The sequence below is a fragment of the Bacillus rossius genome, chromosome 8 (assembly GCF_032445375.1).
Source record: "Bacillus rossius redtenbacheri isolate Brsri chromosome 8, Brsri_v3, whole genome shotgun sequence".
Classification (NCBI taxonomy): Eukaryota; Metazoa; Arthropoda; class Insecta; order Phasmatodea; family Bacillidae; genus Bacillus; species Bacillus rossius.
Genome location: NC_086336.1, coordinates 52868216 through 52891772, shown reverse-complemented (window position 1 = coordinate 52891772; position 23557 = coordinate 52868216). Strand labels below are relative to the sequence as shown.

At 40.9% G+C, this 23557-nt stretch overlaps 1 protein-coding gene across 1 annotated transcript in view; it reads right to left on the bottom strand.

Moving 5' to 3' along the window:
* LOC134534942 (protein groucho) overlaps positions 1 to 23557 on the bottom strand; it is a 166103-nt gene that overhangs the window by 36812 nt on the left and 105734 nt on the right. Inside the window, exons 5-8 of the mRNA XM_063373681.1 lie at positions 9466 to 9528; positions 6563 to 6637; positions 5078 to 5110; positions 1969 to 2211 (exon numbers count right to left, since the gene is read on the bottom strand). Of these exons, the coding sequence (XP_063229751.1) occupies positions 1969 to 2211; positions 5078 to 5110; positions 6563 to 6637; positions 9466 to 9528 (414 nt within the window). The remainder of the gene's footprint in view (positions 1 to 1968; positions 2212 to 5077; positions 5111 to 6562; positions 6638 to 9465; positions 9529 to 23557) is intronic.

The window sequence follows — 23557 nt, the reverse complement described above, 5'->3', positions numbered from 1 at the left end:
AACACGACCCGGGAATTGTGGACTATGAAACACTATGGCGCCGCTATTCCGCGCACGGGTCATTACCTGAGTAAACAATAAATAATGCACAGTAAATACGAACTATTAATAACAATGAAAGCGGGAAATGGTTTTGGAGGGGAAAAAAAATTCAGCGCTTCGCAACTCAAAATTTTTTTGTAACGCATTTTCCATTCTGTTTTGACCTCAACATGACAGTGGATCGGTAGCACACAAAACGACACAACAATATAAATAATTACCAGTTGTATTCGAGAAGTGGTAACAAATTTACGAGGTACAATCCGGATACATTTCAATATCGTTCTTTTTTTTTTATGTTTCAAACCCTTTAGCACTATATGAAGGTTGAAGGAAGTCTATAACTTGAAAGCAATCATAACATAAATAAATATAAAATAAATATAAAACTGATTTTTCAAGAGTCCTAAACGAACCCTCATTACATATGTCCTACACTGTGAAAGGATACTGACGCACTTACTTCCATCCCGGATATGAACATTTTCCTTACGCACGAATTGGTGGATACGCTTAGCTACCATCTTGCAATGTACGCGAAGTTACACAAATGTTCTGTTACATTTCGCGTCTCGACAGGACGCTAAACACGGTTCTGGACGTCTCTTCGGGACGACGTTAGTGGATTCACGTGATTACTAGCCACCAGCAATAACAAAAAATCTAAATCATAATTTTACCCATTGCATTATGAAAGTGTAAATTACCCTCTACAATCACACAGCTTAACGTACTAATATTTATGTGCCAAAAAATTGGATGAAACTCAAGCGGCTACAAAATAGTTCCTGCTGAATATTTTAGTGCGACGAAAAAAGGACGCACTCGAATAATTAGGAGCAAATGGAATTTCTTATTATGCGGCTGTGGCGTGAGTGCGAAATGTTACTCCTAAGGCTGCTGAATAAAAATGGCAGTTGACTGAGTAAACCGTGGCGATGTCATCAGATCGTAAACGCTCAGAGGGCATCGAAAAGCGCAACGATCGCTAGTGGGGCGCTCGATGGCACGTTCGCATTATAGCCACATCTGCATAGTTGGTCACATTGTTACCACACACCGTGATAGGGACGATACGGGGAAACTGGTAAGGAATACGCGAGACAAGCGATAGCGTGCCTAGTCAAGCTAGAGAGCATTTGCAGTATTGTGTTATTTCGGTGGTAGTAGTGGTTGAGGCAGTAGAGGAGGAGAGCAAGTGATGTGGGCGTTTTTTTTTTAGACTACTTTCTCCCGTGATACTGTGCATTTTACTAGTGTCATGAACTGCAGGAAGAGACAATGACAGTCTGGTATTGCACTGTCTGTTGTATTTCAGCAATAAAAGGATTCACGATAAGTATAGACCTGAAAAATTAGCGGATTCATTTCGAGAAATGCTACAATTCAAATAATTATACCTTAGTGCTGCTTCTGCCATTGGTCCACTGTTAAATCTGGAGTAATGAGGGCCAATTAGAGACCCTCACTCATAGAAGTACCGAATCACACAGGCTGCCCAGTCGAGACGACTCACAAGTCAACAGCCAATGAATAGGGACCGGAAAAATTCGAGGGTTCAATGCCCTGTAGGATGAACTCCATAGTTATACGTACACTCGGTCAAATGTCACCCACTCATTGGCTGCTGTCTTGTGAGACGTCCCAACGTAGCAGCCTGTGATTCGATAAAGCTTTGGTTTGGTGTTTCTAATTGGCCCAGGGTCATCCAGGTGAGTTGCGAGCCAATAGGAGAGGCAGCACTGAGGTATAACTACTTGTATTTTAGCCTATCGCGAAATGAATTCGCGAATTTTTCCGGTCTCTACCAATGAACCGTTGGTATTTGCCAGAGGATAGGTGGAGTCTATCCTGCAGGTCGTTGAACCCGCGAATTTTTTCCAGTTTCTAACGATAAGGGAAAGAGGAAGGCGAGTGGCGACTGACCAGCCTCTCCTCGGGCGGCAGCGAGCCGGGGCCCTTCATGTCGGCGGGCTTGAGCAGCGGGTGCTGGGCCGCCGCCGCCGCCGCAGCCGCCGCCGCCGCCGCCGCCGTGGCGCCCGCCGCCGCGCCCAGGCCGCCGCCGAACAGCAGGCCGCCGGGGCCCATGGCGGGCAGGCCCGGGTGCGGGCCCATGGGCAGCGCCGGTCCGTGCGCCGCGTGGGGCAGCTGCTGGGCGTGGATCTGCTGCTGCAACCACGCCGCCGCGGCTCGCACCACGCACCACACACCACACACCTCTCCCTCACCAACCCTGGGGCGACTGAAATGCTGCCCCTTGGAAGGGCAGCCCTTCAGGATTTTTCAAACAGTAGTGTTTTTGAAAGGTTGTCTGAATTGTTGCCCCTTGGATGGGCAGCCCTTCAGGATTTTTCAAACAGTAGTGTTTTTGAAAGGTTGTCTGAATTGTTGCCCCTTGGATGGGCAGCCCTTCAGGATTTTTCGGACAGTAGTGTTTTTGAAAGGTTGTCTGAATTGTTGCCCCTTGGAAGGGCAGCCCTTCAAGATTTTTCAGATAGTAGTGTTTTTGAAAGGTTGTCTGAATTGTTGCCCCTTGGATGGGCAGCCATTCAGGATTTTTCTGACAGTGGTTAGTTTGTAAAGTGACCTGACCTAACCTAACCTAACCTAAACTAAGCACTGTCAGAAAAATCTCCTGATGGGCTGCCCATCCAAGGGGCAACAATTCAGACAACCTTTCAAAAAACACCACTGTCGGAAAAATCCTGATGTGCTGCCCTTCCAAAGGGGCAAGTTTTCAGGATTATTTAAACAGTTAAAGAAACATGTTTTCAGAAATTGGATGGGCTGCCCTTCCAGTCGCTGTACAAACAAACCATTGCCAGAAAAATCCTGAAGGGCTGCCCTTCCAAAGGGGCAACAATTCAGCTCCCGCACCACCCTCACACACACACACTACACCCCAGTGCCATGCCATATGTGACCACGGCCGTTCTCTTCACGAAACTACTGCTACAGCACGAATAACAAGCCACTCGCTTTCAAGGTCGTGACTGTGAAATGCGTAAAACGTCAAAACTATGTTTTATGGGGAAAAATTTATATGTACATTAGAAAAATTGTTCTGTTTATTGTATGTCATGGGGGCATAGAGACCCGGAAATCTCGCGGATTTGTCTGGTCTCAGCTGGTGGAGATTAAAAGTCATAGGTGTGCTCAACCCATTTTTTTTGCGAGAACATTTTTATCCTGGTTTATTCGCTTGCTTCTCTCCTAGCTGGGCATCGTTGGCTCACGATTGTGGAGGGGCGTGTCCAGATAACTGCGGTCCAATCGTGAACACAGCGCGACAGTGTGTGAAGGTTTGCATTCTAGCTTGCGACTAAATTAATACGAGAAATTTTCTATCTGTACATATAGGCCAACATATGTGCAGTACACAACATACAAGCATCCTATCCAGGGCGCAACTTTCTGCCCCTTCTACCCCTCCCCTAGGTAATTTACACACACCCCTTCCGAATCCTACAGATTTGCGACCCTGATCTGCACTGTGTTCATCACTGGCCCCTCTACGATCGTGAGCCAACGATGCTCAGCTATAAGAAGTAAGCTAATCAGGTATATAAGATTAATGAGAACATTAATGATCCAAATTAGAAATCAGCCAGCCATTGAAAAAGCAAAAATTGGATAAGAATACATATTGTTTTGAATTTTAATCTGAACGAACGCCAGACCAATACACGTAATTTCCGGGACTCTTTAACTATGACTTAATGCGTCATGGTTTTTGTTTTCAAAATTCTAGTTATTTTTCAACTAACTGAAAATTATGATAAAGGTTTTATTAAATCTAATATTTAAAAATATTTGCATTTACTCAAGCGAAAAGAAAATACCAATATCTGCATGGGATTACAAGAAAAATACTATCGCGTTTTTATTACTCAATATGAGACTATAAGGGGGAAAAAAAGAGATGTAGCCATTAGGCTGGTTTTATAAACTTAGCAAGAAACGCAAGAGCAGAAGGACGCAACACGCAAAAAAAAAAAAAAAAAAAAGCAAGAAAACTACAAGTCATTTATAAATCACACAAGTTGCAAGACATCACATCTTGAAAAAGTTAAACTAAAGAAAAATATTTATCATAAATAATATTTTTTCCCCGAAACTTGATTGAAAGCGTCATTTGCTTTCACTGTGTGATTGTCTAATAATTGTCTAATAAGTGAAAACGTGACGTGTGCGATAAAAAGAATGCAAAATTAAAGTATGCAAAATTAAGTTTCCCGAACTCTTCACTTGAAATATTGAATATTGTAATTTATCTTACATAGTGTGTATATAGCCTATATATATATATATATATATATATATATATAAATTCAAACTGAGACCAAATTTCATGAAAAAACCACACAATAATTGTAATCACTCGACACAGTGATTGCCGAATGGCAGCCCACTTAAAGAATCCTACAACAAAGAAATAACATCACGTAAACTGTATTGTATTACAAGTAGGTATTTGATTGCATATATGTATAATAAGTTGTTAGCACACTGTTACGAACCCATGACATTCTCTCAGAAATACTGAAAAATAGTATTTATGTTTTTGTGATGGTTTTTCGTGGTAATTTCTTATATTGTTTTTTTTATAAATACTGTTTTTCAGAAAAAAATTATTTTAGTTTCTTCATAACATGCTACATATTGTATTTTAAATTCAAAATAATACGACATTAAAAAAAATTGCTTTACGAAATTGAATGTTTGTCCCTGTGTGTCTGGCCTTCGGGATAGTTTAAAAAAATTACATCTGGCACTCGAAAAGTAAAGTTGGCCATCCTGACTTAACATACACCTTATTTTACGTTGGAATACCAAACAAACGCATGCGTCATTATATGTAACAACTGAATTTTAAAAATTCAACTATCAATTCGAGAAGCAATGTTAGGGCCGGCCGTAGGCGGAAGACGATAATCCGCCTGTTAAAATGTTTGGTCTTGAAATACGAAAGTCTCGGAAGCAGCAACTGATTGCTGCACATAATGACTGGGAAAGCAGGCGGCAGGAGACTCACCAGCAGCTGCTGCAGTCCTTGCTGTTGCTGCTGCTGCAAACACACAACACGACACGGTGTTAGCAACACAGTCCAGTCCGCGTCACCTCCTATGCTATCACCGCCACAATCAAGCCCTACCGGGAAAAGGCCTTGTCAACAGACAACGAGCACCGCTTCAACTGATTTTGTGATCCATGAAGTCATTCCAATATCAAAAAAGGCTATGATTCTCAAAAGCTGAGTGTCCATTTTAAAATTCTCGCAATGTGGGTACAATACAAGTTGAGCGATGAATGGCTACAATAGCAGTGGCAAATTGCCAACGGAAGACCTCAAATAAACTGCTCACAAACATCTTGTCACTATTCGCACTACCGAGGACTTGTAATGCTTGCAGAAACAGAACAGACGGAATCGCCTGGTCAATTATCAAGTGTCACCTCGATGCAATGAAACAAATTCCATCTGCATGATGTGTTTTATAAGTGTTTTCATGCCTACACTGCATTTATATTTAATGCATTAAAGGCAATGGGCATCTGTCGAGTGGTAAGCCCGAGCAAATAAATACAAATACTACTATGATTTCGGAAAAAAACAGAAGAGCTAATTTAAATTTGCAGGTTAAATGAAACACAAGAAGTTTAACCCACCGATGCCATGACTTAGTTGTAGTTATCCAATATGTAAAATCCCCCAGCACGAGAATGTATTAGTCCAAACATCTCAAAAACATTGGGCTCGTTAGAAACGACGAGGGATGGTGACATGAGAATGGAGCATTGACGGAATGCGTGAGTGGATAAAGCTGGAGTACCCCGAAGAAACCCATCGGCTCACGGCAACGTTCGCAGGGAACATCGCCTGTACGGGGTTCCGGGTGCCCAATCATAAGACGCGAATGAATTTACTTCTGCAACCATTAATAGGTATAGCATGCTCTTCATGTCAATGGTTGTTTTAGTGCTACATTTTGTTAAATGTGAACAATTTTCTTTTCTACTAACAGAAAACATTATTTGAGTAGGAAAATAAAAATCAGGTTGTTCGTATTTATTTGACCAGCTGATCTGAACAAAAATCAATTTAAATTGCAAAAAAAAAGTTAATTTTTAAAAAACCATATGCAACACATATATTAATGTCAGTAAATTTAACTTTCTTACAAAAAGCTTCGTGAGTGTCGAACATTTGTTTGAGATTTTGGCTAAGAATATTTGCTGAAAAATAGAACACAAAAAACCTATGTCTTGCATATCACAAGTAAAATCGTGCACACACTGGATACACCATGTCGGTCGTACGTCACTGCAGGACGTCTGCAGCATCTGTGTGACATCGGTCGGTAAAAAGTTCACCGCAACAGAGATCACCCGCAAGTCAGTGACTGAGAACACGAGACCGAACCAAACTGAAGCTGGAACACATCTCGAACGCAGAAGAGGACGGACACGAGACTGTTCCAGAGAGGGTCCAGAGCTTGGCGGCCGAGCACACACTCACCCCGATGATGGCGTTCAACTCGGTCATGGTGACCTGCTTGGCTCTTTCCACCGCCGTCGCCACCGACTGCTGGTGCTACAACATCACACACCACCACGGCATAGCAAGCACACCCTCCGTGCGGCATTCAAGAGTTGGCGATCGACTCCGCATTGACAATTATGCTATCACAGTGACACCAGGGACGGATCTAGAGCATCATGCCTCAGGCGTAGGATGGACAAAAAAAAGTCCCAAAAGGCGAAGACGAATACAAATATCTACCATAATTTTTATTTAACTCGTTGCACTCGAAAGAGATCTTTATTGCTCGTTTTCTAATATGTTTGCGCAGCATTCAAAACAAATTATGCCTGAATGAGGGGTGGGGAAGTGTGGTATAAAGTGATTAATCACAATTTATGCCCCGGGTGAAAGAGTGCCTATCTATATCCCGTTCCAGTGAGACACGATGGAGCAAGATGGTCCCAGCATTTGCTGGAGTAAAAACCGTCAAGCAATCTACTCTTCGACACTGCACAGTGCTCGCAGATACTGTGATGACAATGAGGATGAAGTCATCTGGCGAGTTAACCACGCGCACGTGTGGGCCAACGATTTATCAATATAACAGCTCTTGCTCGTGTTCTGTTACCATTATTTATAGAAAAACCGAAGGCTTGGATTTGAATCACCTTTTATTTTTTGTCGTATGTAATTGAGGAGGTTGCAGCAATAAGGGCCCATGCTCCAAAACAATGTTCTAAGATATCAAGGAGCAAAGTTTTATTGGTGGTCAACACACTTATGTTTAGCTCCTTTTTTCATTAAATTCAGAATAGTTCTTCGTTCACTTAACATACTTTCATTCATTTTAAATACTCAAACACATAAATATAGTAGGTAATCTATTTATCTGAAAATTTCAACAACTAAAATGGTTCTCTTCAAAAAGGGCTCAAAACATCTTCACTTAAAATTTCTGGATAATATTTGGTGACCACAGAGATCAATATATGTAGAATTCATTTTTGTATTCTCCCCAAAAAGGGCCCATGGTCTCACAGGCCCTTATTGCAGCAACCTCCTCAATTGTTCCTGATGCCCTTAACTATTATTAATTACCATTGCTTTTTTTTTTTTTGGCATTATTTGACACCCTAACCACCTTCCACAAAAAAAAAATGAAATCTGAAAGATTCTGGATGTTGATGTTTCGGAACACGCTGCCGCCAATCATCAGAGAAGTGGCAAGGTGAAAGGCACCTGACTCGCACTCGAGAGGGACCCTGGTTCAACCCCGGCCCAGCCATCCTGATCTCAGTTCTCCATGGTTCCCCGAGGTCCCACCGAATAAATGCTGTACGCCCTGTGTCCCTGGGCTGCGTGGTTGTGTTACCGCATACGATGCCTCCTTTGTCGACGAGACGTTAGACATTACACTGGAATATTTTTTTGTAGATGACACAGAAATATTCATGTAAAATTGTGTTGTATATATAATATATATAGTATATATATACTATATATATAAATAAATCATGGTAATGATAATCGAACTTTCAACAATTTGACTTCATTTGACACAGCATTAATGCCCGGGTGTGTGTATATATATATATATATATATATATATATATATATATATATACATACATACACACTTACGTGAAAACTGTATCACTACAAAATATTAACAGTAATACTGGGTTCGGTATCTTACCCGGGCATTAATGCTGTGTCAAATGAAGTCAAATTGTTGAAAGTTCGATTATCATTACCATGATTTGAAAAAAAAATCATGTTTGAATGATACATTAATAACGATGCAACAATTTTAGTGAGAAATAATCAGTATTATCTCCAAAAAAGTATTTCTTAATACGTATGCAAAAATAACCATAGCCATGTCTTGTACAAAGTTACAATATCTTTCTTGTAGTATTAAAAACTATTTATTGGCAACTGGTTTCCAAAGGAATGTTTTGTAAAAGTACAGAAACTTTTTTTTGTGTGTAACTTCAAAAGAGTCAAAAGGAGTCACCATACAGAACACAAAAGATGCATTCTGAAACAGCAATGTTTCAAAGATCGACCTGGTACAAAGCCAGATTGTATTGATTAATTTTTGATTTCTTTTAAACTTAATTTGTCGAAACAAAACGAAACAAAACTTATGTCTTAACTTACTTTGTTGAAGTCGAGGCGAAACATCAGAACTAACTAATATTACTAAGGTTTTATTTCGAACTAAGTGAACGTGACGATTGATATGCATATATCGCATGTGGTTTAAGATGTTGTACATTAAAATAAACTAATAAATTCTAAATCAAAACTATCAGACACAGACTTCGCGGAGACTCGCATTTTGGCAGCACTGCAATATTATGCATTCTTGAATTCGTGATGTTTATGGATGTTCCACAAAAATAACACTTTCAAAACAGATAAAATGAGAGAAAAAGAAAGGGTGATAATTCGTTAAATAGAAAGTGACAAACACAAGAAAACTGAAGAATAAAAATATAGCAGCTTCCATACCCCAACAATAATGCATTTATTTTGAGATAAACGAGTTTATTCTATCATAGCTTATTTCTTCGGTAAATCGTTGGAATAACCAGCTGTCCTTTTATTTTCATTAAATAAACGACTTTCATTTCGTTACAAACATAACTAACTGCTTTATCATCTTTTGCGAGCAAACCTCTTTTGATATTGGTTTCACAGTAGTTTGAATAAGTGCGGGTGTTTACAAGTTAATGAGAAAATATTACTAATTTTTATGATTTTGATTCAATATGCGAGAGTTAGGAAATTCTGGGAACGTTAATGAATTGTCAAAGAACAATTGACACGAGATTGGTTTACAAACCGCAACAGGGCCGTCAGTGCAATGAACGACTTCAAGACGCTCTTACCTCTTGAGCTAGGAACGGCAGAACCTGGGCGATAATGGCATTCAGTCTTTTGGCTATCTCCGTCTGGAACAAAAGAAACATCCTGGTTGGTTTCAGACTGTCTCCGTTTGAAACACGCAAAGCCAATTAGGTACACAAACAACTTATCTCACTGCAACGTACACGTTACAATTTCTAAATTAATTGCGTACGTTAAGCCCAAATCTTTTTTCTAGCACACACTTCAATTTTCAACCACACTTGCACACACTCGTGTAAATACTCAAACATTAAACATTTCAATGTGCATATTAAAGAATGTTCTTTACAAGAGTTGCATTACAAGACCATATATATTTATTACATAATGTTACGAGGAAACTAGAGGCGAGCGAGGCAACGAGGCAGGCCAGACGGCTCGGCGCGCCGGGAAGCCAAGGTGAGGGGTGGGTGGTGGGGGGTGGGGGTCCGGGGAAGGCTCCATCTAGGCAGTGCCCTTCCCTCTGTGGTAATCCAAGTAGGAGCGGCGCCTCTCTCCCTCATACACGGGAACCGTTGAAACACACTAAAAGGAAACAGACTTTTATAATTAAGGACCAAAAAATAAGGTGGATTGAGATAAAACCGAAATAACATCGAAATACAAGTTAATACTCGATTTAACACCGAAATGCTATTTGTTTCTCGAAACTCCATTTTTCTTAAATGATCGAACTTTAGACTTTTAACATTCGTAAAAATTCAACGCAATTCGTAACAAAGCATTTAGACCGAATGGTTTGAAAATTGTATTACGTTTCTGTGTCGATAACAACCTCTTTTTACACAGAAAATATTTTTCAGATCTATATTTTTTATTCCGAGTAGAACGTGGCTTGTGCCGTTATAAAAAAAATTACATTATTTTAATGATACAAAAAAGTACGACGTAACATTTTGACATCTTGTATGTTTTAATGTGGCATCATCTTCGTGAAATAAAGAGCGTTTGTAAAAAATGAAGCCAACAGCTACAAATAGACCCAGCTAGCAGTAATAGCTCCCGGTACCAGGCTACAGGAGGTGAGTTGGAACGGGAGGAAGGGAGGAAGGGGGTCGGGGGATCGGGGGAAATACAGCGCCGCGCGCAGGAATCGAGGCCGGAACTCTCAGCGACTGGTGAGAGGGGGGGGGTGGGGAGGAATAGTGGGGAGGGGGAGGGGCGCGACCCCCTCAAGTGTCGCGCCACCGCGAAAACAAAGCGAGGGGATGAGGTGGCACCCGGGGAGGAGGGGGAAAAAACGCGACAGGAAATCAATACGTGCGGCCAGAGCGAGAACACGAGGTGGGAGTGAGGAAGGGAGACGGCGACAGCGACCATATTTCAAAACTGCGCGCGGCTCCCGATACTTTCAAGAGCAAGAACTCTCCAACTCGCGCATCCATCAGTAATTTGCCGAGGGATTACACGGCTCCGAGGTTGAAGGGGGTGAGGGGGGGGGGGGGGAAGGAGTTCCAAAGCGGGCACGGGAGAGGAGGGGTGGCGACACTGATGACAACTAGCATGTACATCACTGGGGAATGGTCGCAGCAAGATCCCCCTCGTACACACACCCCTCCCTATTGGTTTATTTTTAAAACTAAAACAGACGGTTTTATTTCTTCTACTCGGCGATTCTGCAATAGCCCAAGCGCTACACATCCAGTTGTTTCATACGACTTTATTTTTGTATTTTTGTATTTTCGCGGCAATGGATATTTACCGTCATCTTACGTACAAGATAAACGGGGGAAGGGGGGAAGAATGAATGGTGGAGGGATCATCTGTCCCCCCTTCGAAGTGTTAAATATATATAAAACACCCACACATACAGAAATAAAAATAACGATCAAGGAGCTGTAGTCAGACACTTCGTAACAAATCTTCACAAACTAATGTTCAATATTTTTTTATTTTTTTTTTTAATAAATGATGCACTTCTTTTTGTTTTTGTTTATTAAATAGGACTACAGACACTTCTCACCCATAAACAAGAAAAAAATAAGTTTTGAGCTGAATACGCCAATGGAACCAGGTTCTGCAATGGCTCAACGATAGTAATTTTGTTAGTTCAGTTGAACCAGAGGAACTCATAAAGAATACGTCAGAGAAGTCCGATTGATTTGGAATGACCAGAACTCGTTTATTAAAGCATACGCGTACCGAAATATTGCTACGTCAATGACATTTTATGTCCGAGAGGTGACATCAGATAAATTCCCGACTATCTTGCTCTTAGCATGAAGCAATTAGCGGCGCGAAAGTTCAGATCCGCTCTTTCCAGCATCTTCCTATCGATTGTCGCCACTTCTTCAGTTCGTCCGAGGTTCAATGCTAGGACTCGTACACACAAGCTTGAACATGACAAGACACAAGAAGACTATTCCACAGAGAGCAGTGCATGCCAGTAATAACACGTAATAACACGTGCGAAGCGTCGTCGAAAGCCAAGTTAAATACTAATAACAGACCTTCCACTAGTGACGTAACTGCCGAAAAATAACCCACGATAACCTCTCGTCTGTAGTTGCATTGTGACACTATACGTTCGGAAAACATCGTATTTGTGTGACGTCGCATTTATCTGACATTTTCATTCTATCACAAAATTGCATAACGTAGCTACGTATTTTGGTACAAAAAATATTTTTTTTCACACCAAACAACTAACAAAAGTTGGTCATCACAAAATCATTATTTATTTCTAACGCACCCGACATACTTTAAATAACCAAAAAATAGGTTGAATTAATTCACTGAATGTAAAACTACAAATACGTATGCCTTGCCGTTGTAACGTTATCGTTTGAATTGACTGCACCCAAGATGTCATGTATCACGGGGGATTTCTTGGCTGGTGGTCTTTTTGTTTTTTCCTGCCACGTGAAAAGTAAGATTTCACCGCCGTTTCGGTCGATAGTGCAGTCGCCATCATCAGGGTAACAGTCTCCTAACCATGTCGACTGAAACTCTGTCGAACTATGCACTTCTGCCGTGGCTAGAACCCACAAGACAAACCACAGACAATGGTCAAAAAGCCTGTGATCCTCATTACCAAGACCTATATTCACGGTTCCCATATGCTTACTCCAGACAATTTCCTTGTACCCTCTTATCCCTGTCCAATCAGACCTTTTTTCCCCTGTCCCATTAATAAAATTTAAAAATTAACAAATACATTACATTAAAAATACGTATAGAAACACATTTCGACCACGCGTTACATGTCAAACAAACAAAATAATTTCTGCGTATAGAGTCTGCAATGTTAGCATATGGCATAAATGCTATGAACCAGCACTACCAGTCTGTAATTTGATCAAACTTTGATACAGCATATTATTGATTTAGACCATGTGCATTGACTATCGACAGTTGATCATACTTAATATAATTTAAATCAATAGGCATTTGAATCGCTGTTAGTTGATGTCATTACGTTTAATTAATAATGATGACACGTGGGTTTTCAACCACGCGTTAATTTATGATTTAAATTACTGGCTGGTTGAAAGACACGGAAAAAAAAACACAACGTAACTTATAAAATCATCCGTGCTCAGTTTCTTGCTTTGAATATATATACTGTGTGTGTGTATATATATATATATATATATATATATATATATATATATTCAAAGGTTTCTTGCAAACACACAACCCCCCCCCCCCCCCCCACGGGCCAGAGGATTGATTTGTTTGAGATATGATTTTTTTCCTGATAAAACAATACTATAAAACTTATGTTCTTTATTTTCGTTCAGTTTCTTATCACCTGCTTGATTTGCTTCGTAGATAGGATATATTATTACAAACCCACTAACATCCTTTTCGCACCATTTGCGGTAAAATACCGAAAATTGTGAAAACACCCTAAAAAAAAAACTCATAACGTAAATTAAGGAAGAAAAAAAATTGGTAAGAAAATCCGAGACCAAGCATAAAAGCGAAGAGCGTTAACGTGATGTAAATTTACAGAAAAAGCCTTCAAATAATAGTAATGACAAGAAAATTGAAACGACCAAGATGGCATGTGAGACCAAACCTTTTAACGACATTAAAACCACACACACACACACTATCACACATCCACACACACAATCATAGGGACCTGAAAAATTCGCGGGATGACCTCTAGCATGAACTCCATAGTTCTACGTACTCATTCAAATGTCACCCACTCATTGGCTGCTGTCTTGTGAGACGTTCCAGCGTAGCAGTCTGTGATTTGATGCTGCTTTAGATGAGTTTTTTCTCATTGGCCCAGTCATCCAGGTGAATTGTGAGCCAATATAGCAGAGGCAGCACTGAGGTATAACTATTTGTATTTTAGCCTATCGCGAAATGAATCCGCGAGTTTTTCCGGTATCTAACAATTACACCCACATACACACACAATCTCTCACACACACACAATCACTCACACACACACACATTCACTCACACACACCCTTCTGCTTCACGACGTATGTGACAGCCAAACTGGATGGGCAGGTAGAGGCAACGCGCCCCTCCCCGCCTCGATAGCGACTACACCGTTGCGACACGAGCCCACATGCTCGCATGCTCGCATGCTCGTATGCTCGCATGCCGCACGCGACTAGCTCGGCCGCGGCGTGCAATGACATCGCGGCGCGCTGGCGAAGTCGTCGCCACTTGTCCCCCGCACACTTCGGCCTCCAGTGCATCCCGATATTCTCTCCATACATAGTTTATGGTCATCTGGAGCCCAGGGCCGGTGCAATGTAAATTGGCGCCCTAGGCGAAAAGGGGCGTCTGAATTGTTGCACATTGGAAGGGCAGCCCTTCAGGATTTTTCTGACAGTGGTTTATTTGTACAGAGACTGGAAGGGCAGCCCATCCAATTTCTGAAAACACACTCATTTAAGAGTTTAAATAATCCTGAAAACTTGCCCCTTGGATGGGCAGCCCATTTGGTTTTTTCTGACAGTGGTGTTTTTGAAAGGGTGTCTGAATTGTTACCCCTTGGATGGGCAGCCCTTCAGGATTTTTCTGACAGTGGTTAGTTTGTAAAGTGACCTAACCTAACCTAATCTAACCTAACCTAAACTAACCACTGTCAGAAAAATCCTGATGGGCTGCCCATCCAAGGGGCAACAATTCAGACACCCTTTCAAAAACACCACTGTCAGAAAAATCCTGATGGGCTGCCTATCCAAGGGGCAACAATTCAGACAACCTTTCAAAAACACTACTGTACGAAAAATTCTGATGGGCTGCCCTTCCAAGGGGCAAGTTTTCCGTATTATTTAAACACTTAAAGAAACATGTTTTCAGAAATTGGATGGGCTGCCCTTCCAGTCACTGTACAAACAAACCATTGGCAGAAAAATGCTGAAGGTGCCCATCCAACGGGCAACAATTCAGCTCCCCCGGCGAAAAACCTTAATTCCTTCCCCCCCCCCCCCCCCCCCCCCCCACCACGCCGGACACCCCAAAAAAAATTTTTCCTTGCCTCATTATACATCACGTAAGCCTAAGATTTTGTCAACAATCAAATGTAAGCAGGCTTGTGATTTTTTTTTTTTTACTTTTTAACTTATTACAAATCATAAACAGGTCACCGTGGACTTTAAATAATTACTTATATCAATATAAACATTACAAAGTGTTACAAAAATCCATTTTCATCTAGTTTCAATAATCGTTAAACATATTATATGAGCTGTTATGTGTCGTGCTGCGCCGCCCCCAGCTACTTGGCGCCCTGGGCGGTCGCCTGGTTCGCCTGTACGGACGCGCCGGCCCTGCAGGAGCCTCTCTTATACGAAACACTGAGTTTCCCCCCCCCCTTTCCATTTTCTCGTCATTTCTATTAGTTAAGGGCTGTCTCTGGAAATTCAACACTATACCTCTGTCGCATATGTTGTTCTGACATAAATAAGTGTTATACGACGGTTGTAACAAAAGTGTTTGTATTTATTATCTTGTGCGACTATTTACAGCAATTGGATCACACTTAGTAAACATCCGTTGAAAATATTGGTGACAGAACAACAAATTTAATAAGAGAGGTATGGTGTTAAATTTATGGATGAAGTCCTTAACTATCAGAAATAACTAGAAAATGAAAAAAAAAAAAAAAAAAAATCAACATGACCCCTGAAATCCCACCTTAAAGACGTTTTATTCGTATTTGCACATAACCTGTACAACGTGTACAGCAAAAATCACAAACCGATTTGCCTGGCTCTTTTGTGGTATTTTATAATAAATTAAATTAATCAGGAATGAGATGGTGAAAGCAAGAGCAGGAGTCATACAGGACTTGAATGAGATAACTGAAAAAGCAAGAATGAAATGGCGTGGCCATGTCTAGAGAATGGGAAAAGAGAGGCTGCATAAGAAAATGATGGAGTTGAAGCACACATGATGTAAGACCCCAAGGAAGATCAAGGAGGAGATGGGAAGTGTAGATAGTTAATGGAGTGCAGGAGGAGGAGACTGGAATAAAGTGAAGGATGAGGAATGGTGGAGGGACAGAGGAAGATGTAAGTATTTAACTGACCCGGCCAGAGGCTGGAAGCAGTTGACGATGATGATGATGATGATGATGAAGATGATGATGATGATATGTATTTCTATACAAAACAACCACTATCAATTTTCGCGCTACTTCCTAACGCTGCTAAATCACAACGTAATTAAAGATTCTTCAATGTCATAACAAAACTGTTTTGTTCACACGGTAACAAAAAACCTGGAAGCAGAGCAAAAAAGTGTTGTTTCACACGTCACACTCCGAGGCATAGTCACAAACGGAATTCAGCCTTAAAATACCAAAACATACACAAACACACCAGTGTCACAACTAAAGGCCCCGTCAAACTCTTGTTTCCAACCACATTTGCGTATACACTTGGAGGTTTAATATTGGAAGAAAAATAGCTTCCAATGTCCTACATCAAATAAAGTTGGACAGATAACCTTAAATATGTTTTAAATCATGTCACAATCAGTGGCGTAGCGTGCCATCTCGGCGCCTGGGGCGGGAAACCCATTTTGCCGCCCCCATTCTATAGGTGCTTGATTAAAATTAAATTTCACATACAATGAGGTACCTTTTATTGAAGTTAAAATAGGATGAGCGGTTTTACAAGCGGATTCTACGGGCCTTATGAGCAGCGAAGTCAGAAATAACTTTGTCAAAATCAATATTAGCAGCCAATTCTTGTTCAATCGACAATATAGTCAAGTTTGATAGTCTAGCGGAGTTATGTTCTTATATATTTTTAATGCCTTTTTGGTAATTATATTTAATTTTCGGAGCTCCGAAGTATATGATCAAATTATAATTTTTCGGGGGAATTGTTAAAGTATTTTTTTAGTATTATTATATAGCTATTTTTTATAAGTAGTAATAGGTTATGTATTTTATGATCGATGCACCGATTTGTGATGAAACGATTTTATGATATATATATATATTAAATGTCATATAAATTTTGTGTCTTTTTAACTTGCTGCCTCCTCTCACTGTTCGCAACCTTATTAGTATTTTTTAAGCCTGCTATTAGTTTGGGTTTTAATATTTTTTTGGGTTTACCTGCGCTCGCGGTACGGGGAAATATATGAGTTTTACTGTGTCCCGGTTTGCGGAAGTTGTTTGGTTTGCCCTGGGTTAAGGTCAAACTTTACAGTACAATGCGTAGTACTAAATTCAATGAGTGCGAAAGAGAGGCATCGACACGGGCCGACGCGTGAAACAAAATATTTTGTATGAGTAATTAACATAATGAGGAGTGCCGCTCAACTCGGCTCGCGCGCGCCGGGGGCGCGGCGCGATGCGATGTTGCCGTTCCTATGTAAACAAACAAACGTTATAAAGAGCTCTGTCAGTGATTTCGCAGTTTTTCTTTTAAATAAATATTAAAAAATAGTTGGTGCGCAAAATTTTAGATAAAAATGGAACATTATAGTGTGTCTGACACATGTAATGAATGAATCATAGATCAGATCTCAACCCGCTTCACCGGCGACCCGCCCCCGCGGGCTGCCGCCCGGGGCGGGCCGCCCCCTCCGCCCCACCCACGCTACGCCACTGGTCACAATGTCAAAGTTTAATTTGGGCCTGAGCTATCTCAAACATTTCTATTTTAATTTCATTTTGAAATTAAATAATGCATCACAGTTCAATTATTTTTACAAGTTACAGACACATAATTTGCTTTTAATATGTAAATTAATTTCGCATACGACATTCATATTAATTATTGTAGTTATTTAATTTTTATAATCTCTTTATTCGCCCGTGTGTTCTCTGCCATTTTAAAGATTCGTTGCGACAGACTCGGACGCCATTTCCGTTTTCGCTAGGCACGATTATGATTGGCTGATTCCGTCCAATTTCCAGCATATTTTAGAACCTGCTACATATGCAGAATATTTGAAGGGAGCTTAAGTCATGCAATTTGTCAAACAAACGTGGCTTCGCTAGTGACGTATTAGGTGATGTCATAACCCTGTGACATCATTTGACAATTTTTATTGGAAAGTGTTGGAAGCGAAAGTTTGACAGTGTGACAGCAAAGACTGAACCCAAATGCAATAATAATACCCATTGTATCACTGAGTTAATGGGTTAGAGATACAAGCTAAGCATTTTTAACAGCAAGTTCATAAAAAATTCCCCGTGCATTGAAATATCTCGACAATTTCCTCGCCACAATATGGTTGACAAATATAAACCGTCGGAACTGATGGCTTTCCCTCAAATCACACTGTGGGCTCGAGAACTATCAGTCCGAACTGCAGTGTGCGTGAAACAGCGTCTCGCCAGTCCAAACAATCAGTCCATCGACTGAGTTTAGTGGCAGACATCTTTGTTTATACGCTTTGGTATCCCCCCCCCCTTTTTTTTTGGCTAACTAAAAGTGCAGCTGCAACTGCAGCATGCAAAAATTTCTCCCGCAGTCTGCGATGAAACTATACATCCAACTGCAAACAGCAACACCAATTATGAGCGTGCGTGGGGAGGTTCCACTTCAGTCCGAATTGTCGGTTCGGGCAGTTCGTTCCGAACTGAGCAACTGGACTGATCGCGTGTGCAGAGGGCCTCAATTCGATCCAAACTGTCAGTTCGTAACTGGGAGCCGGACTGATTCTGTAAGCAGTGTAGCCAGACGTACGAGAATTCTCGTATTTGTACGAGAATTTAGAACCTGTGTACGTTGTACGAGGTAAAGTTGGATCTCGTACGCTTTTGTACGAGAATTTTGAAGATCACTATCAATGTTGTTTTTTTTTTACCCGGATTCCAGTAAGATATATTAGTTTTATTGTATCGTTTTGTCAAAACAAGTGTATAACATTTCTTTTGTAACTTAATACCATTAAGTTAAGTTCCTGCCCGACATCGTTGACTTTTTTTTTTGGCTGGCAACACAGGCTACGCCGACTAAAATATAGCGTTTTTTTTTATTAGCAGGTGCCAACCTCTATTTGTCTAGCACAGGAAATGACCCAGAGTCAAAATAATGTTAAATGCACAACCCCTAACTCACAATTTAGAGTATTTTTGTATGTTAAATTAACGAAAATAAAAAAAAACTGGATATTTTTTACGAGAAAAAAAATTAAAAAAAAGTGAATGGCAGGAAAATTTTTGTGTTAGGCTTGTAACTCAAATGTCAAGTATATAAAAATATTGTAGAAACACATTTAAACTTTTGCTTTTACAATACCATTGTGTACGAGATTTTTTTTGTGTGTCGTACGAGAATTTCCGCTCCTTGGTACGAGACATTGACATTTACAATCTGGCAACACTGCCTGTAAGAACTGGACAGAGACGTACTTGAAGCGAAGCACGGAGGTTCGAACCCAGGGCCAGCGCGCCCTAACTTGGATGTCGGGCAGAGACACGGAGCGCGGCATCGGAAGAGAGTAGTTGATGGCGGAGCTCCTCTCGACGCCCAGGAGTGTGCAGGGGAAGAGGGGCAGAGCGGAAGAGAGAGGGAAAGAGACGGGGCGATGCCAGAGGCCGGGCGAGAGGTAAAAAAAAAAGGAGTGTTTTGTAGGTTGAAACTGTTTACTCCCTCTCCGGGTAGAGGGGGACAGGCTGACAGCAGACCGACGTACCGGGGAGTGGGTTGGGAGACGGTGAAAGAGAGAAAGAGGAGAGGGGGTGATGAGAAGAGAAGGACTACGGGTGGGGGGAAGGGTGGGTGGAGGGCTGCACGCCTCAGATTAGCCCCGGACTCAAAAAATCGATGCCACCGCCATCAGCCTACACACACGGGCGCAGGCGAAGAGATGGACGAAAAATGCGACCGTGGAGCACGGACTCGAGCAGAGGGATAGAGACGGAGAGAGAGAGAGGTCCAAAAGAATAGTACAAAAAAGAACCGCTCGCGCGGGGGGGAAAGAGAGGAACGCATGTCCGGCGACCGGCTATGGCTGGTGGCGCTCGCTGGCGGTAGCGCCGGGAACACCTCCCAGCAAGGCGAGTGACACTTCCATCACTTGAAGAAAACATGGGGGGAATGTTCTTATTCCACCAAGGTTCCTTACACCAATAATTTCCCCCGAGTTTTCCCTGGCCAGCCAAACATATTTTTTTCCCTGTCTTATTGATTAATTTTGCAAAATAACATAAATATGTTTCATAACAACACGTATCGAAACACACTACATGTCGATTGGCCAAAAATTCTCCACACACGAGTGCCCTGTTAGCCTTTCCATCAATTCTATACAAACAACGCTGTCATTCTGTAACATAAAACCACTACATTTGATCAATTTGACCCAACACATTATTGACTGCGTAATCATTAATCGTGCTTCAAATCATTATCATTAATCGGCGAATAATTCCTTCCACTGAATTATCTGTGCTGTCCATTCATTCAACATTTGACATCGGCAGATTCTTGATCGTTTTTCAGTGTGTTATGTGCAGTCATCTTCCCTGTCCGTTTTTGTGGTTTCTCTATATCATACTATTATTCAATAAAAGGCGTATGTCCATAAAAAATATTTTTAATCATCTTCCCCGATGCAAGAATCATTCAAAAACACAACCGCTACACTAACGCTGGAAACACAATAGTGCGACGGCGGCTACGGGGAGATTTCTAACCAATGACGTTCGACACATCCGCGGAAAAACAAAATGGCGGACACGACATTACTGATATAAACGACAGAATTTTGCTTTCGAAATATGGTTAAACTGGTGCGTGGGTACTAACCACATTTATTTTTCGTGTTTAGTTTTTAAAGGTTCCGTTTGCTACATTTATTTGTGAAATCTCTCAAAAATGTTCACGCAAGGTGATTTTTCCAGCTGCATGTCAAATATCAATTAAACATATTTGTAGGGGCATGCATTTTTCGCGAAAAGATTTCGGAACTACTTGAAATTCTAAAAACTGTAGTATCGTCAGCGTTTCGTGATTGGGCATGTTTCTTTCAGTTATGTATCTACTGTCACAACACCAATCACAGTAGTTCAGTGCGTAAGCAAACGCGTCCTGAGTGGCTCGGTAAAATAAGGGCAACGGCTCTTCTCTCAGACGGCCGCCAATCACAAGGAAGAAACCGTTGTTGTGTGTATACCTTGTTGCAGTCTAATGGGTATTCCGATCTTTTCGCGAAAAATGCCTGCCCCTACATATTTGTCTTAAACATGCACCGATTAAAAAAACAACCTGCAAGCAATGATGGCTGTCGTAAATGGCAATAAACGTTTAGTATTTAACAGTTTTTTTTTAAATATATTTTTCCGGCGAGAACCGTGTGTACACAATAATGCTGGCGTCACAACAGCCGACGGCGCAATGCGAAGTTGGCGATGCACTAAAAATATCATGTTATTGAGAACATAAGTACTGCGACAAACAAAAAATAATCGACTGTTTGTATATACAAACGCACCAAGCAAAATGCTTGCCGGATTTTTTTAAAAATCGATATGTTTGAGATAAAATTATTTAATTATTATTTAAACGTCAATTGTAAAAACCAATGTGCGTAAACAATTTGTGGTATTTTACAAAAAAAAAAAATATTATAATGAACAGAACATTAAAAATACAACAATGATATGATCACCAATGCACCATCTTTTCAAAACAAAATTTTTACATGCAAATATTTACAACAGGAAGTCTATCGCGTCCGCCATTTTAACGCGCTGATGTCATAGATTATTGAACGTGATTGGTTATAAAGCTGTCGCGCTATTGTGATCCCAGCCTGCGGATGGCAACTCAAATAACCAAGCAGTGTTTCAAATCGACACGATAGATAGCGCTACTATAGCTAGCTTGTTTTTACAAATTGATAGAAAGTGTTAATACTCATAATTAAATAATAATAAAAAAGCTTAGGACGGAATTAAAAGCATGAAATAATAAAATAGCAGTAAAAAATTACTATTTAATATTATTGTTTATTAAATGTACTTTTTACGGTAATTTATTAAATCCTGATCGATTTTTATAATTGAATTAAATTAAATTAGCAGGTATAATATAGTCCATAATGTAAATAAGAACTGCATGAAACCAATAAACCTTCAGCGTTCTGAAATTGTATAGAGCTTTCTGGAAATAAATATGACTTGCGCCGTTTATTATTATAAATACTCTACTATACGGGACTGACAGTTCTCTAGTGCCTCCGTTCGAGCTTTTTTAAAAAAAAGTTTACAATCGATTTTTTCATTATATTCTATCGTCATGCACTTTCGATCACGTTACTTCTTTTTTAGCTTCATAGATGGCAGTGTAGTGGGGGATTTATGCGAGATAGAAAAACATCGTTGAGTTTCCAGTCTTTCAGATGTTGGTCCCAATTAAAAAAAAAAAAAAACATGCGAGTGCATAGCAGGCAATGCGCACGTCTGTGCACACGACCTGTGCGTAATCGGTTCACAATTGAACTCTTACTGTTAATTTCAGCCAATGAAATTTCGCGATGTATCTTCTGTCGGCAGCGTTAGAAAGTAACTGCATTAACTACCAAATGATTATCACGTGACATCTGACCAGAAAATTGCGAGCACATTTTTTTTTCAACATATAAATAAATGGTTTTTTTATAGTTAACCATTAAAACCGCAAGTGACTTACAAGTAGGAATTTAAAGCAGGAATTACACCTGAGCATTGAAAATATCTCGACAATTTCTCGCCACAGTATGGTTGATAAATATGAACAGTGCTACTCTACTCTGCGCCATGCGTCAGCAGCAGATATCTCTTCCACGGGCACGACCTGTTTCTCCTACGTGGGTTGTAAAACACGGCGGTCAAGTCTTGTGCGCGCGACCTCCTGCCGGGCAGTTGGGCAGCCGGCTCGAGGTGCGGGCCCGGGCAAGGCAGGGTCGGACACCTCGGGGCGCTGTCTCAACTTAGAAACACACAAGATAGAATATTCTACTTCTAAGTTATGCCCGTTCTAAGTTGTGCCTTTCTAAGTTATGATAGTTCTAAGATGTGTGGTTCTGCGTTGTGTAGTTCTGCGTTGTGTGGTTTTGCTTTGTGTGTTTCTAAGTTGGGATCGTTCTAACTTATGGCAGTTCTAAGTTAAGACGTGACTAAGTTGTGTTTTTCTAAGTTACGATCGTTCTAACTTATGGCAGTTCTAAGTTCAGACGTTTCTAAGTTACGATCGTTCTAACTTATGGCAGTTCTAAGTTAAGACGTGACTAAGTTGTGTTTCTAAGTTACGATCGTTCTAACTTATGAAAGTTCTGAGTTCAGACGTTTCTAAGTTGTGTGTTTCTAAGTTACGTGTTTTAAAGTTGTTATTGTTCTAACATATGACAATTCTAAGTTAAGACGTTTCTAAGTTGTGTGATTCGGCATTGTGTGTTTCTAAGCTGCGTGTTTCTAAGTTGGGATCGTTCTAACTGATGACAGTTCTAAGCAGTTTGTGGTTCCCGGACAGCTCGGGGATGCGGTCGCCCGGAGCTGCCACGGACAATGGCGGCGGTGCCGGCAGGGTTCCGCGCCCACTGGACCACAAGCTCAGCACAGAGGCGCGGCGAGCCGTACAGACGTGCAGCGTGCGACGCGCGCAGCCAAGGGCGGCGGGGCAGGATCTGCGGCCCAAAGGGCTTCCC